Source organism: Staurois parvus, unplaced genomic scaffold, assembly GCF_062004578.1.
Source record: "Staurois parvus isolate SC_StPar_1 unplaced genomic scaffold, SC_StPar_1.0 ptg000315l, whole genome shotgun sequence".
NCBI classification, from domain to species: domain Eukaryota; kingdom Metazoa; phylum Chordata; class Amphibia; order Anura; family Ranidae; genus Staurois; species Staurois parvus.
The window spans coordinates 3918883-3933205 of record NW_028318111.1 but is presented as its reverse complement, the minus strand read 5'-3'; the positions used below and the strand labels follow the sequence as shown (position 1 = coordinate 3933205).

General features: G+C 41.4%; 1 protein-coding gene across 2 annotated transcripts in view; it reads right to left on the bottom strand.

Annotated features, from left to right (window-relative positions):
* The window catches only part of ZRANB3 (zinc finger RANBP2-type containing 3), a 427423-nt gene that overhangs the window by 67046 nt on the left and 346054 nt on the right, over nt 1-14323 (bottom strand). For both annotated transcript variants that reach the window (XM_089683596.1, XM_089683597.1), the window contains one exon: nt 2797-3006. In XM_089683596.1, coding sequence (XP_089539722.1) covers nt 2797-3006 — 210 coding nt within the window. The remainder of the gene's footprint in view (nt 1-2796; nt 3007-14323) is intronic.

Genomic DNA, 14323 nt, shown 5'->3' with positions numbered 1-14323 from the left:
GAGAAAGTTAGAACAAGGAAAGATTATTGGGATCGTGAAAAATAAATATAGCAAACAATAAAAGGAGTAAATGAAAAAACATGCCAAAAGAGTTGGAGAAAAGTGAGATATAGCAGGAAAGGAAATCCCTAGAGTACAGGGGTAAATGGAGAGTCAGCGACTGCAGTGCTCTAATATTTCAAGTTGAAGTTTAGGTATGAACTTTCTTTTTGCATATTTACATTGGTCCAGCTTGGACCAATGTTAGCATGTACTGTATATATCATGCTTGAGCGATCATCGTGGAAGCTACAAATCACTGTAGTAGTCCCTGCTACTACAGCAATAGCAGCAGTTTTCAGGGTCCAGTGCATTCTCTGATTGGATAAGGTGGAAAGGCAGGGTGGTGACATCATGATCCCCACCTCATCCTGTCAGTGAAGGCCTTGCATTCATTGAAAAAAAAAAGAAGACTTTTTGTAAATGTCAGCTAAGCCAAGCAAGCGACCAACTGTGGGTTTTCTGCAGAAGGTCATCTGCTTGGCACGGGACCTAGAAGACTGCTAAGATCACTGTAGTAGCAGCTTCCACAGGGATCACTCAGATATGAGATACGCAATCTTACAATGGTTCAAGCTGGACCAATGGAACTGTTCCATAAAATTCATACCTAAAAACTTTAGCTTTAAATCCCCACTGAACTTGAACTTTAAAGGATAAGTTCACCTATGGGAACATGCTACATGTTCCACCCGCTTTTAGGGTGAAATATGTAATATGTTCCCAGAGATGTAGCCGTCGCCTGCCACACCACTCCACCCCCTCCCTCCCCGTGACAGACATATGGGGGTAAGTTCCCTGTACTAGCTGTCACTTTTTGACTAGAGCACAGCCGTGCGGGGCTCTGCCCACATGGCCACATCATTCATTCACAGAGTTCTGTAAATGAATGAACTGCAAGTCCCAACAGCCTTAGCGCCGGTCTGCTTGTAGTTCTCAATGAACTACCACGGCGCTGTGGAGCACCATGGTAATTCAGTGATTCTTCCCATCAGTATATCTTCTTTCCTGTACAGGCAAGCAGGCATACTGACAGGTCTGCGTGAGATCTGCATGGCACCAGCATCTGCTGATCAGTGGTGTAATGGTTTACAGGCTCCCGCAACCAAAAATAAGTCAAAGGAAACTATAAAAAATCTCTACAGAAGTATCATCTCTTTCTTACACCAAAGAAGCTTGCTTACATTATGGCCTTGCTTACACTTGCTTCAAAATATGGCATTTGACCCTCGTTTTTGAAACACTCTGATTGCCAATCAAAGCACCTTTCACTAAATGAAATTGTTACCTTACAGTCCTGTAAACACTGCTGAATTTGCACTGCTTTGCTTTATAAATTATACCCCATTTCACTTGATTGGTGTGTCACCGTATCCCCAAAGCCTCCATAGTTGTCTATCACAGCGCTCCCTAACTACACCTGCAGCAGAAGGTCCTTTTTCACATTGGATTCAGCTTGTATAAGAGCAGTGTGAACTGCAAGATTTTGCAAAGCTTTTGGCAAGCTTTGAGCAGCTTTCTCTAAGCCCTTAAAAACGCCCTTTGTGTATAATGTTTTAAAACTTTATACACAGATTTCATGGGGGTGTTGATTGTCACTTTTAAAAAGCTGCTAGCAGGCTTCAGAAGGCTTTCAAAAAACTTCAAATAGTGCTGAAGCCTCCTAGCAGCTTGTTTACGGTGGCACTCAGTACTCCTATTAGGATCTGTGTTCAACATTTACAAACAAGAGCTGAATGGTACTTTGAGAGCTGCAACAAAGTTTTCTGAAAGCTCTGCAAATGCTTTGTAAAAGCTTGCTGTTCACGCTGCTCTTACAGAAGCTAAAGTCCTCACGAAGGCCACAAGACATTTGCCAAGCTTCATTAATGTTTCAAAAAAATTTAACACGTTACATTAATTTATAAAAGTCATAGTCGATCATTTTATATCTGCAGCTTTTATATATATATATATATATATATATATATATATATATGGTGATCCTGCCCTAAACATCCTAGTTCGGACACTTCCTGTTGAAGGGTGACAACACTCTCAGTCTCCTAATTGTGCTCCTGAGGACTGCTGAGCATTGGGAAGTCAGGGTGAAGTGAAAACCACATAGCTGAGACGTTACTATCCTGTTTACAAGCAACAAGTACTGCCCTTCCTTGAAAGACTTTTTATGCCAAAACAGCCTTTGGAAAGAAAGGCTCCTATGACTACACCGTGAACAATATGGCAACATGCTGGATATGCAGTAACATTGAAACGCAGTAGGAACACAACAAAGTGAATGGAGACATGAAGACCACAGCGGGCAACAGAAGAGAGCTTATAGAGAAAGTGATGAGACCGCAGAGAGAAGACTGAGGCAATACTGTCAGAATAAAGATAGACAAAGCCGCAGGGAAGAAGCAGAAGAAACGCCAGGACTAACAAGAGTTAAGAAATAAATCCACTGCTATAAAGAGTAGGCCCATAAACAGCCGCAATTCTCCCGCTTAGTCCGAGAGCTGGATTAGCCGAACCTCTCCTGGCACATTATTAAAGTCTAGAGTCGTCCCGGAATGGCTTACCTGATGGGATGCAAAAACCCGTGGCATCAAGTGGTGATAAAAAGACATTATAAAAAGGTTAATTAAACAAACAGAAGAACATTGAAAACTAACTCCCCAGGCCGAGCCAACTTCCTCTCCATCCAATAGCAAATCTCCATGTCGATTAAACAGTCAGCGGTGTTGGTCATGGAGGGGAGCATTCGATGAACGTTACCTGGTTCAGTGGCTGTTGAGTTCTCCCCAGGGTGGCCTTCCAAGTTCTTGTTTTGGATGTTTGGTAAATGATCCCCCTTTAAGTCGCTCGGCAGAGAGGGGGGCGACTCCCGCTGAGCACACTCGACAGGCTCATTATCCCCATCACTCTGGCTCTGATTTTCCTTCTCCTCTCGAACGCTGGTTACAAAAGCCGCTTCATTTTTGGAGCCTGTCGTTGGTTAAAAGGAAACAATGAGCTGTCAGTCTTCTACAAGTAACACATTAAGGTCATGCTGAAAACCACATTATGGGATGTGATAGCTGCAGCATACTCCTGAACACCTATGTGGCCTTCCGTGACCGGCCCGATACCTATGTACAGAACACACATTACTTACACGGTAGGACGGCTCCTCTGGTTTGAGCAATATACAGACCTAATCTTTATTTCTATACATCTCAGATGTGCAGTGCTTTTATGTTACAATAAATCGACAAAGTTTTCTAGTGTCAAAAAAAAAAAGTTTGAGATTTCTCTTTAAATGTGGTTGTGAAGCATTAATAGGCTTTTCTTAAGCTTTTAAAAATAAAAAAGTGCAATTTCCTTTTTTGTTTGTTATAGCACCAATAATCTGCACAGCACTTTAAACATTGTATATTCCCATCAGTTCCTGTCCTCAAGGAGCTTACAATCTAATGTCCAATCTCATATGCATACACAACCCAAGGAGCCAATTAACATGTCTGTCATGCAAACTCCATGCAGACAATGTCCTGGCCAGGATTCAAACTGATCAGTTCCTGTCCTCAAGGAGCTTACAATCTAATGTCCAATCTCATATGCACACACAACCCAAGGAGCCAATTAACATGTCTGTCATGCAAACTCCATGCAGATAATGTCCTGGCCAGGATTCGAACCGAGGACCCCAGTGCTACAAGGCAGAAGTTCTAACCACTAAGCCACGGTGCTGCATTATTAAATGTTAATTTCTTCATATAAAACAGCACATATTAAAGCAATATCAAACAGCTAAAGGCACCAATGAAACACATACACTGGTTATTCTACCTGCTGAAGGATTTGTTTTTCGGTCCACCCACTCCTATAATTTACACAGCTCTGACACATATCACAGTTACGACTGATAGAGCAGGAGACCTGGCTTTTCATTGCTGCAGTTCAGTATCCCTTTGCCACTGGAGAACCAGCAATATAAGGCCATTGTTAAGTGGAATGGGATGATAGTCTGACTGACAATTACTCCATCATGCAACACTATAACCACATGAATCATAATTGTTTTTACCTTCTATCTATCTATCTATCTATCTATCTATCTATCAGTAATATAGGTGGAGTGCACATCGGTGATCAATCACAGTGCATAGCAGTCAGGCCCTCCCAAAGGCCATATATAGAAAAAAGAAAATTGGATTGCCGCACATAAACTTTTATTGTTGAAAAATCACCATACAAAAGAGTGATCCAAAAAAAAAAATGGACAAAGCCATACATCATAGTGTTCAACAAACGGGCTATTATGTTAACGCCCTTCTTCAGATCAGAACACATTATTTATGTATTTTTATTAGAAAAAAAAAAATCGATTCACCTTACTTTCTGTTATAAAACTTATGCCGGGAGAGTACATACGCCCCCTAAAATACCACTTTGGGAAAGTAGACACCCTAAGTGAATCTCCTATTTTTGCAACAAATTTTGGAAATTAAGAAACATGCTGGTATTGAAGGAGTTAATAGCATGGGAGTTTGGTAATATAGCCCTGGATAGAGAGTATCAATAATGAACAGGTCATACACAGAGGGAAGAAGAGGTGAAGGGGTTAATGTACAGGTCACATACTGTAGGATAATGGAGATGAAGGGGTTAATGTACAGGATAAGGGGAGTGAGGAGTTAATACAAAGGCAGGCTTGATATAAGATGTGCAGGAATGGAGGGGGTGGTGTGTGAAAGGGTTAAAAATTGATCCCATAAATAAACGATTGACCCAAATCTTCTGCTACCTACCCTTCATGAAATCCTTCTTCCTGCCTTCCCTCTGTTGTGAAAGGAAAGAGTGCTGTCAGATTTGGCCATCACAGTGATCAAAAGGCACCGAGCCACTTTGATTGGCTCTGTGCATTGTGCCTGTGGTCTGTGTCACCTAATAACAGGGCATCACAGGGTTTCTGCACATGTACAATTAGTAAACAGAATGCTGTTTTAAAATGGTGCAGCAGCAGATTGATGAGCTCACCTCTCTGCCCCTCTGCTCTCTCAAATCAGCATGCTCCTCATTAGCACATAAACACTGCGGCACAAATGATTGGCATACTGAGTTGCTTCTCCCTCTCCCAGTCTAAATTCGGCTGTACAGTGGACTGCAGTAGGTTAATGTCAAGTGAAATATAGGTAATTACACTGCTTGCATTTAATAAATGTAATGTATAATTTATGAATACAGAGCCGCTTTAATTTGTGTCTTTTATATCCATCTGGCTTTCCTCTTTAGAGTGATACTCTCAGAAAACATCTAAAGCACGGTGTTATAATTAAGCCTCATTCCACATATTTGTGAAAAATACATAAATAAATTGCCCAGCAGGTCTGAATATAAAAAAACCCAAGACTGTTGAACAGTTAGAATCCTGTATTAGGCAAGAATGGTACAACATTCATCTCCAAAAACTCCAGCAACCGGTCCCCTCAGTTCCCACACATTTACAGAGTGTTGTGTTAAAAGAAGAGGGGATGCTACACCGGGGTAAACATGACTCTGACCCAACTTTTTTGAGACATGTTGCTGCCGTCAATTTCAAAATTGAATTTCGTGGTTTAAACATTTGATCTATTTTCTATCATGAATAAAATATGGGTTGATGAGATTTACAGATCACTGCATTCTGTTTTTACACCTGCAAGCATGAGCTAAGGGCAGATGGATTCCAGGAAGTAAATGCTATATGAATACTCTGCCCTTACTCAAGATGGACACAGCATGAAATGCGAAAGGGAAGTTTTTCAAAGTGATCTCTCAACAAAATAAAGCATGGAGACAAGGATGGATGGAAGAGTTTGCTCTGAATATTAAAAATGAATTTACCAGCATTTTCATTATTGAACTCAGATACAATTTAGTTCCCCTTTAACCCCTTCCCCCAAAAGGACATACTCATACGTCCTCTGGTTGAAGTGATTATAACCGAATGATAGCTGTAGCTACAGGATTCATCCCATCTTTTTTTTTCCGCTGGCGATGGAGGATGGCAGAAGGCGGCCCCCCCCCTCCCACATCTTCCTGGGCCCAGGATGGAAGCTGGCAGAACGTTCCCGATCATCTCTATAGTCTAAGAAACCAAAAACGATGAGGAACTTTGTCACTTTAATTTTTGTTCTAATGTAAACAGACCATTACCGAAGTGCGAAAGCATCAAATCAAACCAATCTGGGTTTGATCTGATGCTTTTAAGGGCAGAAGAGAGATCTGGGGTCTAATAGACCCCAATGTCTCAATAAACAGAACCTGTCACTACCCATGCTATCACAAGGGATGTTCATCCCGTGTGAGAGAAATAAAAAAATATTAAAGGGCCCCTGTCCCCCCATGCTCGTGCGCAAAGGCGAAAACGTAAGTGGGTCATACAGGCATATGTAAATGGTGTTCACACCACATATGTGTACCACTGCGAATGTTATAGGGAGAGCAAGAACTCTAGCACCAGAGCTCCTGTGGTAACTGGTAAAGGCTTTTAAAGGTGTCCACTATGGAGATTTTTAAGTACTGTAGTCTGTCTCGCCATTCCATGGGAGTGTGCAATTTTAAAGTGTGACATGTTTGGTATTCCAAAAAAAATTGCTTTTGCAAGACCGATGCGCAAATACCATGTGACATAAAAAAATTGCAACTCCCACTATTTTTTTCTCTAGGGCCGCTGCTTTAACCACTGTACAACCACACTATAGCCGAAAGAAGGCTACAGCACGGTTGCCTAGTTCTGGGAGGGCATCATATGATGTCCTCCCAGAATTCGCCCGCAGCGGTGCGCACCCGGTGCTGTCAGTGCCTATGGACACATCTGATCACATGACTAGGTAAAAGGCCAATCACAGAGGCCTTTTACCACGTGATCTGCTGAGTCCAATGACACAGCTGATCACAAAGTAAATACAGTTGCCATCTATCGGCAGCACTTACCTCACGCTGTCACAGCGTGAGGAAAGTATTGCCGATAACTGGCAAATGTCACAAAGCAGATCTGCACTGATAATTAGGGCACTGATCAGTGCTGCCTATCAGTGCCCATCATTGCTGCATATCAGTGCCTCCTCATCAGTGCTGCTTATCAGTGGTGCCGCATCAACGCACATCAGTGAAGGAGAAAATTTACCTGTTTGCAAAATTTTATAAGAGAAACAAAGAAAAACTTTTTTTTTGTTTTGCTCTTTTTTTATTTATAGTGCAATAAATAAAAAAACAGTGGTGATTAAATACCACCAAAAGAAAGTTCTATTTGTGTGAAAAAAATTATAAAAATGTCATATGGGTACAGTGTTGCATGACCGCGCAACTGTCATTCAAAGTGCAACAGCGCTGAAAGCTGAAAATTGGCCAGAGCAGGAAGGGGGTAAAAGTGCCTGGTAGGCAAGTGGTTAAAAAAATATATAATGTTCTGGGGTTCTAAGTAATTTTCTAGAAAAAAAACAGATTTTTACATTTATTGAGAAGTGTCAAAATAGTCCTGGGAAGGAAGTGGTTAAAGGCAAATTTTCAATTTCAGGCCTCCCTCCCAAAAAAGAAAATTTGTATTGGGCAGAGTTACTTTTATAGACAAAGCATTACTTACAAAAATGCTCGGACATTCCGCCATCCACTAATTAGATGAAAGAACCGGGTTCCCACTCTGTCAGTGTCTCGATTAATGTCAGAGTTAAATAACAAATGTTCTGTGGATACCTTCATGTTGAATAATTCTCTGTAGTCTCCTGGTAAAATGAGAAGACAGACTGCACACATCTTCTATGCCGCTAACTGGTTGTACTCTGAAAAACTAATACTTTCTGGGAGTGTCCAACTCCTATGTCTAGTAGTCACGCAAAGACTGACAACAGGAGCCAGTGAGTTGTCTGGAAGATCCTGGAGGTGGACACTAGGTTTCTGCCGAAGTGTTCAGTTAATGATTCTTCTTCACTGTAGCAGTGTTCGGCTACAGTTATAAAAGCTTTATCCCAACAGGAAAAATCCTGTTGCTGTAACTGCCTGTGTAAGTGCATTGTGGGCCGGCCTCAATTTGTTAGTGTATCTAAATATGCTAGTGCATCTAACTGCTGCTAGTCTGCCGGAAGTGCACATGCAAGAGTGGCTCCATGGGAAGCTGCAAGGCAATAGAGTCAACTTAAAAAAAAAAGCTACAGAGGGAGTCTTTGGACCTGTTTAATCAAGAAGAGTTGAAATTGAAGTGCCACACCACTGCTAAGAGGTCCAGATACAACTTTATTCCATCATATGTAAGGGGTACAATTCAAAAAGCAGCCAACATGTTTCGGGGGCCTAAGTACCCTTTCATCAGGGCTTGACTAGCAACAAAGTAAACATACCAGAAGTGAACCAATAAGGTTACTGCCAAACAAGCTGCTGATTAGGCCTGTGCTTTAACCGGTTCCCGTCCGGCCAATAGCACAAAGGCGGCCGGGCGAGCAGCCCATCCCTCCAGGTGGACGCCATATGGCGCCCTTTCAGTCATGAGCAGCACGCCCGCCCCGCAGGGCCGCTCTGCGGCATGATCTATTACCGGCCATGTACCTCGGACACGGCCGATGACAGATCTGAGTACCGGCCCTGTTTCCAGTACCATGTGACCTGCTGTGACAATCACAGAAGGCCACATGAGAGTTGTATACAATGGATAGCTTCCTTTCATGCCATCAATTGTATACAAGTGTGTCTAGATGTGAATGGTCACAGCGATCACATGCACAATCTGGGCTAATCACAGCCCAGCTGTGTCATGTGATTAGCCGTGGCCAAATCACAGCCAAGCACAAAAAAAAATAAATAAATAAAAACCCTGATTGAATCGATGTCATTCAGGTAAATTCTTGCCTATAGCAAAGTAAAAAAACAAAAAACTGATCACTTCCCCAAAGTAGTACAATGTTACTATGGTAACATTATACTACTTTGGTCATATTGAAATATGAAAACAAATCTTAAAAAAAGAGAAAACATTTTTTTTAAAAATTAAAACTAAAAAAAAAATAATTTTTTTTTAAAATAATATATTTTTTTTCCCGTACTGTCACCAGTCAGTGTCCCTCATCACCACCATGCCAGTTATATGATGACGCTGTACTGCACTGGTGACAGTAAGTAAAAAAATAGTGAAAATAATTAAAAATTTTTCATTTTCCAAAAAATTATGACAAACAAATTACAACTTCAAAAAACTCGCCATACCTCTTATGAATTACGTCGGACTGTCTACTTTGCAAAAAGGGGTCATTTGGGGGGATATCTGTACTGTTCTGACATTCTTGGACCTCAAGAAATTAGATTGGCTGTCAGTACTTCAGGATTGATCAATTTTCAGATCTATACCATAGTTTGTGAACTCAATAACTTTCCTACAAACTAAATAATACATCCTAATTTGGGTTATTTTCACAAAAGACATGTAGCAGAATACATCTCGGCCTAAATTTATGAAGAACAATTATTTATTTTTCAAACTTTTATAACAAAAACAAAGAAAAATGTGGGGTTTTTTTTCAAAATTTTCGGTCTTTTTTTGTTAATTTAGCAAAAAATAAAAACCCCAGCAGTGATTAAATACCACCAAAAGAAAGCTCTAGTTGTGTGAAGAAAATGATAACATTTTAGTTTGGGTAGAATGTTGTATGACTGCGTACAGTGTTGTATGACCACGCAATTGTCATTCAAAGTGCAACAGCGCTGAAACCTGAAAAATGGCCTGGGCAGAAAGGGGGTTAAAGTGCCCGGTATGGAAGTGGATAAATTCACACTGGGAAAAAAAACAATGCAGGTCCAGTTCAAACAGCCTTTTTACACAATTATTATTATTATACAGTATTTATAAAGCGCCAATGGTTCGCTCAGCGCTGTCCATTACAAAGGGGGACAGAACATGTGACAGAACAATACCAATACAATGCAAAACATGAGGGGATTGAGGGCCCTGCTCTTTGGAGCTTACAATCTAGGAGGGAGGGGATAGTGGTACAGGAGGAGATAGCTGTGGGGGATGGAGTGGTAGGAAGAGTGGAGGAGGTCGGGAATTAGCAGGGGGTGGGGTAGGCTTCCCTGAAGAGATGGGTTTTCAGGGTGCGCCTAAAGGAGAGGAGAGTAGGTGATAATCTGATGGGTTGGGGCAGGGAGTTCCAGAGGATGGGTGACACCCTGGAGAAGTCCTGGAGGCGGGCATGGGAGGAGGAGACCAGGGAACTAGAGGGAAGGAGGTCTTGTGAGGAGCGGAGTGTGCGTGCTGGGCGGTACTTGGATATTAGGTCAGTGATGTAGTTCGGGGCAGTATGGTGGACAGCTTTGTACGTCAGTGTTAGGATTTTGAATTTGATCCGTTGCGCAATCGGAAGCCAGTGGAGTAATTGGCAGAGGGGGGTGGCGGAGATGGAGCGGTTGTAACAGCCCCTTCGGTTCCACAGTGAGTAGAACCAGCATGCTTTACTGCATATACAGACTGATTTTACTGTTGTGGGTTTGGTAACACATTTCAGCACCTGTGCAAGGTGAAGAAAATCTTGAAAACATGACCTGTTGGGGGTAATTGAGAACTGAGGTTATGAACCACTGACCTACGGTGACCAAATCATTTTTTAGGAAGCGGGGGGCAGAAAAACACTTGAGCGTGAAGAACTGTGAAAAAACACAAAGAAATAGGTAAATAACTCTAGAAATAACTCAGAAAATAAGGCATACGATTAATGCTGAACCCAAGGCACAAAACTTTCATATATATTCTTCAAAAGCTACAAAGTATAAAATAACCAAATATAAAATAAATAAAAGCTGTTTGCACCAAATGCCTTTGAAAACTCAGTTTTCACCTTGTAAAAGTAGAAGTGACAACGCTGTCTTGTACGGACGCAGAGAGCAGAGCTGTGGGAGGTACCCAGAAGGCTCCACCCACTCTAGGCTGCCCGCAGAAAACTACAGGAGGGGGTGGAGACAAGACCAGTCACACTGCACAAGGAGAGACTGTGAAGTGACCGGTTTTTATTACAGGGAAGGTTTCATACAGGATTATGGCACTATACAAGTTCTGGGTTTTCTCCTAAGGAAGGGGATTCCACTGCTAACCTTTCTCAAAAAAATATTAATTGCCTGGCCTTTTCTGAATCTCTGGTTTCAGTACTTTCTGAGCTGCTGACTATGAACAATTATGCAAATCAGAATGACAGCCAGGAACTTTCCAAAGGAGAGATTGGGAACAGCAGCCTCTGAGTCTCCAATGCCAGCTTTATTTAAAACTGTCTGGGCACAAAAACTTTCATTAAATACATTCCTCGATAGCCACGGAGGATAAAAACCCGCTTTTGTGGATCTAATGCCTTTACAAACTTACGTTTAAAAAGTAGTAGTGACATCATCATTGTGCTGCATATAGCCTGTGCAGAGAGCAGAGCTGTGGGAGGGTCTCAGTAGCCTCTGCCCATTAAAAGCTGCCTACAGAACACTACAGGAGGGGGCGGAGACAAGACCAGACAACATTCAAAAGAAGAGAGAGCAGCAGTGAGTGGTCTTTGATACAGGAAGTAAAGTCTCACACTGGATTACTGCACAGATCTGGAATAAATACACCAAGCACTCCAAGATTCAAAGAAGACTACACATGACTCTTGAATTCAGAAAATATTTGCTAATTCTGTAGTTGAGCTTTAATATTTGGGTTATTTTAGTATTTGGGGACAAACAAATCTTAACCCGCGGCCCCGACTTTAAGAAACTTTCCTGGAATGCGTTAAACTTTACCTCACAGGATCTAGCAAACTGCAGCTAGTTACAATGTAATGCAAACGCAGCGTCATTAGTCAGTGAAAGAACTAAAAATCTATAATTTCATTGCCCTTTTCATCATAAATCTCCAGACGAGTGAAAGAAAACAGCAGGGCAATGAACGTTAGGCTTATTTGCTACCATGGCAACAGGACCTCGGCTCCTGCCCATTGAATTCGCATCCTGCTGACATTAATCAGAAATGTCCATTTGTGCCAGCATAATGCCATGCCATTGCAGCTCTCAACATACGTTCTTGACAGAAATTGGCACCTTTCACTTTGTGAGGAGACGCGTTCACAGATTGATGCTCAGGTGGGATCTCGGTCCCCCCCGCGCTGACTTTTCAAATCTGCATAACCTCATTTGCCTCTTTTAGACGCTGAGGCTACGTGGTGAAATTCACCGTTAAGCATATTATAACATTTAGAAGGTTATATACAAATTACCCACCACTGTAGCATCTAATTGTGTCGCTTACTGGGTCTCTTTTATTGGTGGAATTAATCCCCTAAATACCAGGGGGGAAAAATTTGCCGTCAAGCTAAATGGTTGTTTGCAGAAAAAAATGCCTTGGAGTGTATTTGGAAAGCGTGGAGACAAGAAAACAGCTGCTGCAATGCACGCAGTCGGCATACATGTCAACAAAGGACTGAAACATGTTAGGCAGCTTCTGTATAAGGACTTGGATGGCAAGCTTCTTTTGGAAGGATTTTACTTTTACAATATTTTATACAAATTACTGATTGTTATACAGCTGTGGCAGACATAGGTGAAAGGAGCTGGACCTCCACTGCATAGTGTGCACCTTGTGGTTCTGGTTCAAAAGTCAGAAGAGCCTATGGGCCCTTCATGAAAAGGACTGCAGAGAAAAGTATAAAAGGGAACCACTACTCCAGAGTTCAACGGTACTTATTTCGTCCAAACATTCCAAATAAAATTCTTGTTTTTCTTTCATCCAATACGTTTCTGGAGTTTACAGTACCTTCATCAGGGCTTAAACCATTTTTCCATGCCTTTAAGATGAAGCACATCTTTACCATAAAGGCCTTATCATAGGAGAATAGACAGCTGCTCAACAAATGTGATTTTATTTCCTAACAAGGTGGTGTGTCACTTATACTTTCTATGCAAACCTGTTATACTGCTGTATTTTTATTGCTAAAACAGTGTAAATGACAAGTTCATCTTTGGAACATGTTACACGTTCCAGCTCCTGCCTATTCTCCACCTGATTCCCCCCTCCGCGTTACTGTGGGCACCTGCTGTCACTTATGTCTGCCGTGGCAGACATAGGTGAAAGGAGCTGGACCCCCACTGCATAGTGTGCACCTTGTGGTTCTGGTTCAAAAGTCAGAAGAGCCTATGGGCCCTTCATAAAAAGGACTGCAGAGAAACGTATAAAAGAGAACCACTATTCCAGAGTTCAACGGTACTTATTTCATCTAAACATTCCAAATAAAATTCTTGTTTTTCTTTCATCCAATACGTTTCTGGAGTTTACAGTAACTTCATCAGGGCTTAAACCATTTTTCCATGCCTTTAAGATGAAGCACATCTTTACCATAAAGCCCTTATCATAGGAGAATAGACAGCTGCTCAACAAATGTGATTTTATTTCCTAACAAGGGGGTGTGTCACTTGTACTTTCTATGCAAACCTGTTATACTGCTGTATTTTTATTGCTAAAACAGTTTAAATGACAAGTTCATCTTTAGAACATGTTACATGTTCCAGCTCCTGCCTATTCTCCACCTGATTCCCCCCTCCGCGTTACTGTGGGCACCTGCTGTCACAATTTAAAACAGCACAGCCATGTGTGGCTCCACCCACAGGGCCACATCATTCATTCACAGAGTTCTGTGAATGGAAGAACTATAAGTACTGTCGCCCGCTGCGACTGACGGCTTGTAGTCCCCAATGAACTATGAGGGCATTGGTTAATGCTCTCGTAGTCATTGAGTCTTCCTGCAATTCAGTGACTGTCTGCCTGTACGAGGTACAGACAGACAGCTATCCTGATAGTCTACAGAAGCCTGACATGCATCTGCTGATCTAGGGTGCGGTGCGTTACAGGCTGCAGTGTAAAAAAAAAAAATAATAAATGCACATTTTCTTATCTGCAAAAAGATGGGTGTTTATTATTTATTTTTTGTAAAAGGTAAACTTTGCCTTTAATTCACTCCTAAATAAAGAAAATCTGTCGTTCAGTAAACATCCAACACGTTTTTGGGGTTCTGAAGGTCCGACTTCTTCAGATTGGAAAGTAATTGATATTAAAATCTGTGTTTAAGTGCCACATCCCTAATATTGTAAATATATACCAAAAAGACCTGAAAATGGGGACTTTTGAGCTCATGAGCCTTAAGTTTACAAAGAATATGGATCACATGGAAAGAGATTTGCTGCTCCTTGATATTGTAAACTTTTCATTTTTTACATGCTTTAGTACTGTTGTGAAATAGAATGTTGTTTTACATATTGAATTTTGATACAAAATAAACCATGTTTT